The 3483-nt window shown below is 45.3% G+C and overlaps 2 protein-coding genes across 2 annotated transcripts in view; one reads left to right on the top strand and one right to left on the bottom strand.

Moving 5' to 3' along the window:
• The window catches only part of ace2 (angiotensin I converting enzyme 2), a gene marked incomplete at its 5' end in the record, with an annotated part of 17325 nt that extends 14407 nt beyond the window's left edge, over positions 1–2918 (top strand). Inside the window, 2 exon segments of the mRNA XM_014033474.1 lie at positions 1917–2111; positions 2200–2918. Of these exon segments, the coding sequence (XP_013888928.1) occupies positions 1917–2111; positions 2200–2305 (301 nt within the window).
• Positions 2629–3483, bottom strand: part of LOC106536268 (uncharacterized) — an 8868-nt gene continuing 8013 nt past the window's right edge. Inside the window, exon 6 of the mRNA XM_014033473.1 lies at positions 2629–3001. Within this exon, the coding sequence (XP_013888927.1) occupies positions 2786–3001 (216 nt within the window). The 3' untranslated portion in view covers positions 2629–2785. The remainder of the gene's footprint in view (positions 3002–3483) is intronic.

A 3483-nucleotide genomic window follows, 5' to 3' on the forward strand; every position in this document is an offset into this window, starting at 1 on the left:
ATGAACCAGTTTATATTCAGGTTGAACCAGTTTATATTCAGGATGAACCAGTTTATATTCAGGTTGAACCAGTTTATATTCAGGATGAACCAGTTTATATTCAGGTTGAACCAGTTTATATTCAGGTTGAACCTTCAGCCATCAGGTTAGAACCAGTTTATATTCAGGTTGAACCAGTTTATATTCAGGTTGAACCTTCAGCCATCAGGTTAGAACCAGTTTATGTTCAGGTTGAACCTTCAGGGACGCACCTGACGGCAGGTGACCTGAACCTTTGGTCTGAGATCTTCCTGTTCACCTCTGTTGTTTTCTTTAAATGTGGATTAAAAATGACAGAGGTAAAACTTTATTTTAAAAGTTTGGACCAAGGGTTTTGTTGTGGAGTTGCTCTTTACCCTCACTCAGGACCCTGTGGGGTCATGGCAGTCTGCTCAACCGGTCTACAGGGTTTGTGGACTTGTAGACTGGACCGTGTTCCATAAGGTGCACTGTAAGGGGGTACTCCAAGAGTCTGGGATTTGGGGTCTGTTGTTACGAGACATTTGGTTCTTATACAACCAGTGCCAGAGTTTGGTTCCCATTGTCGCAGTAAGTCAGACCCCCTCTCTACAATGGACATGTGTCCCAATCATTTTTACTGTTTTACAGATGGATCCTTCTGAAGGGGTCAGTAGGTGCAGGACTGCTGATTTTACACAACCATAGTGAGAGAGAACAGTTACCCACCAGGTAGTTTTTCAACTGTATCTCAAGCTGAGATATCTGCAGTCCACCAGTGTGTGGCATCTCTGTAGACCTTCAGTGTACACAGAAATATTCATCCTAACAGAGCTCAGCTGCTATTAAAGCTCTCCGAGGGCCACACTTCACGTCATTACTGGTTGGGAGTGTGCTGAAGCCTCAACCAACTGGGGAGAGATAACAGTGTTACYGTTCAATGGGTACCAGGACATACTGGCATTTATGGTAACCATTTCAAAGGTCCAGAGCCTGTTGTAGGTATCTCWACAACAGTCTGTAGGACTGCCCTACAGGCCTGGATTAGACGTCAACACTCAACCCTCTGGAGGAAGCTGACAGACTGTAGACAGGAAACTGATAAAGGGCCAGTTCCATGAATCTGACCTAATGGAAATGGCTTGGAACCGTACCGACACTACAGTAAGTGGCTCTAGTGGAAAATGGGCATAAATGGTGATGGGACTTCATGACAATGGTCTGTGTGATGTCTGTGGCATTGAACTACAGACCTCTTTGCTCTGCTTAGACCATTGTCTGGCTCTGAGTGGTCAAAGGAAAATAATTCTTGGGGGCACCTTTATGGATCCAGAGAAGCTCAGAACACTGAGTGTTTCTAACCTGGTGACCTTCATCTGAGGGACAAAGGTTTGATTAAAGACCAGAGTCTTTTTTGGGGAGAGCAATGGGACCACTTATGGGCAATGGGACCCCCACTCATATGGGTTTTTCATCCATCTCYGCTCACCATAACCATAAGTTGGACCCCTTCTGGGCGGGTCCACCAGATTCTGTAAAGATGGAAAGATTTGATAGCCAGGAGRGTTGAAAGGATCCGGTCCGGTCCGATGGCCTCAGAGTTCCAGCTCTGGTGTTTGCAGATGATGTGCTCCTGTTGGTGTCATCGTGTTGTGATCTTCACTGCAGGAATGAGGATCAGAACCTTGGTCCTCGGTCAGAAACAGGTGGAGGAGTCCAAGTCTGGAGGTTTTGGTCACTGAATGGAATAATTTTAGTGGTTTTCTCTTTGGGATGTTTTTAAAATCTGTAACTGAAAAGACCAAACTGCTGTTTCTAAGCAGGATTTTGTATCGGGTACTTTCTGATTTGTTTTTTATTAGCTTCATGTTTTTTGTTTTTAACTTTAGTTTCGTTAATTAAAGAACGGTACTTTCCAGGTTAAAACGCGGCCGGATCAACGAAGCCTTCCAGTTGGACGACCAGACGCTTGAGTTCATAGGGATCCCTCCGACGCTGGCGGCGCCCAAGCAGCAGCCGGTGGAGGTGTGGCTGGTGGCGTTCGGCGTGGTCATGGGGATCGTGGTGCTGATGGGCGTCTACCTCCTCACCACCGGCATCAGGGAGCGCAGGAAGTGAGTTCTGTTAGAGGAAAACGCGGCTGACGGGTCAGTGTTGGCGGCGGCGGCGGCGGGTAAACGCTGGGTTTGTTGTTGTTTGTAGGAAATCGGAGGCGGCAGCGGCCGTGGAGAATCCTTACGACATGAACGTGGACGGAGTCAGCAACAAGGCTTACGAGGAAAGTGACAACGAACAAACCGGGTTCTGAGGAGTCCAGAGGACAGATTTCACCGGAGCTGCAGCCTCTTGTTAAACATCTCTGTAAAATGTGAACGGAATCTGAAAAGCAAATAATCACTCAGGGTTTAATTTATTTTAGTGTTTTTATATATGAATGTAAGAGTGGATAAATACGGGTTTAGCTTTAAATCTTTAAATGCTGTTTACTTGTTTATTAGAAAAGTTATTGTTGTTGTTGTTGAGCTCTAAACCAAGGATCACAGAATTAAATCCATTTATAGACCAGAAATATGATCAGAATCTACTTCCTGTCATTTTACTCCTGATAGTTCATCAAATGTCCTTTATTAGAGTCATTTAAATGTAAGACTAAGTGATGATGTCACTAACAGGTMGTCTCATTTGATTGGTATTATTTTATTCTTATGTTGTCACTGCAGAGTGGAGGTCACAGTTAAATACTGAACAGAGCTTTGGTTTAACAGAGAACTGTAGAAACTCCTCTGCCTCACATCTGAATGATGAAGAGGAAGGAGGAATCCCACTCCTTGTCTGTCTCAGMCATCTCCACCAGGTCGCTGTGGGCGATCTGCATGAACCAGCCTCGGTACAGCGCCGACTCGAAGCGCCGCTGCTTGGTCCTGTTGGCCTTCATGTAGAAGACGAAGGAGAAGGTGCACTCGTCCTTCTTGGAGATCTGCTTCAGCCGCTGCTTCTCACAGGCCTGCGAGGAGAAACGTTCAGATCGTCTTTAAAAATAAAATAAAATTACATAAACAACAAAAGTTGTTGCAAAATGTTTGTGCAGAAAAGGTAAAGGTTCACAGAAGWCATGGTTCAAAACAACGAACCAAAGAAACTCTTCTTTAAATTCTATTTTTCTTTTCTTTTATTTTAACCTCGTGTCCTGCAGGTCAAACAAAAACTTTACTAAACTCCAAAACTTGTCTCTTGTTTATGAGAAAAGCACAAAGTGCTGCAACTCAGTGTGTCCACAGACTCATCAGTGTGTCCACAGGCTCAGTGTGTCCACAGACTCAGTGTGTCCACAGACTCAGTGTGTCCACAGACTCAGTGTGTCCACAGACTCATCAGTGTGTCCACAGGCTCAGTGTGTCCACTGCTCAGTGTGTCCACAGGCTCAGTGTGTCCACAGGCTCAGTGTGTCCACAGGCTCAGTGTGTCCACAGGCTCAGTGTGTCCACA

This window comes from Austrofundulus limnaeus, unplaced genomic scaffold (assembly GCF_001266775.1).
Source record: "Austrofundulus limnaeus strain Quisiro unplaced genomic scaffold, Austrofundulus_limnaeus-1.0 Scaffold1751, whole genome shotgun sequence".
In the NCBI taxonomy this organism is placed as follows: Eukaryota; Metazoa; Chordata; class Actinopteri; order Cyprinodontiformes; family Rivulidae; genus Austrofundulus; species Austrofundulus limnaeus.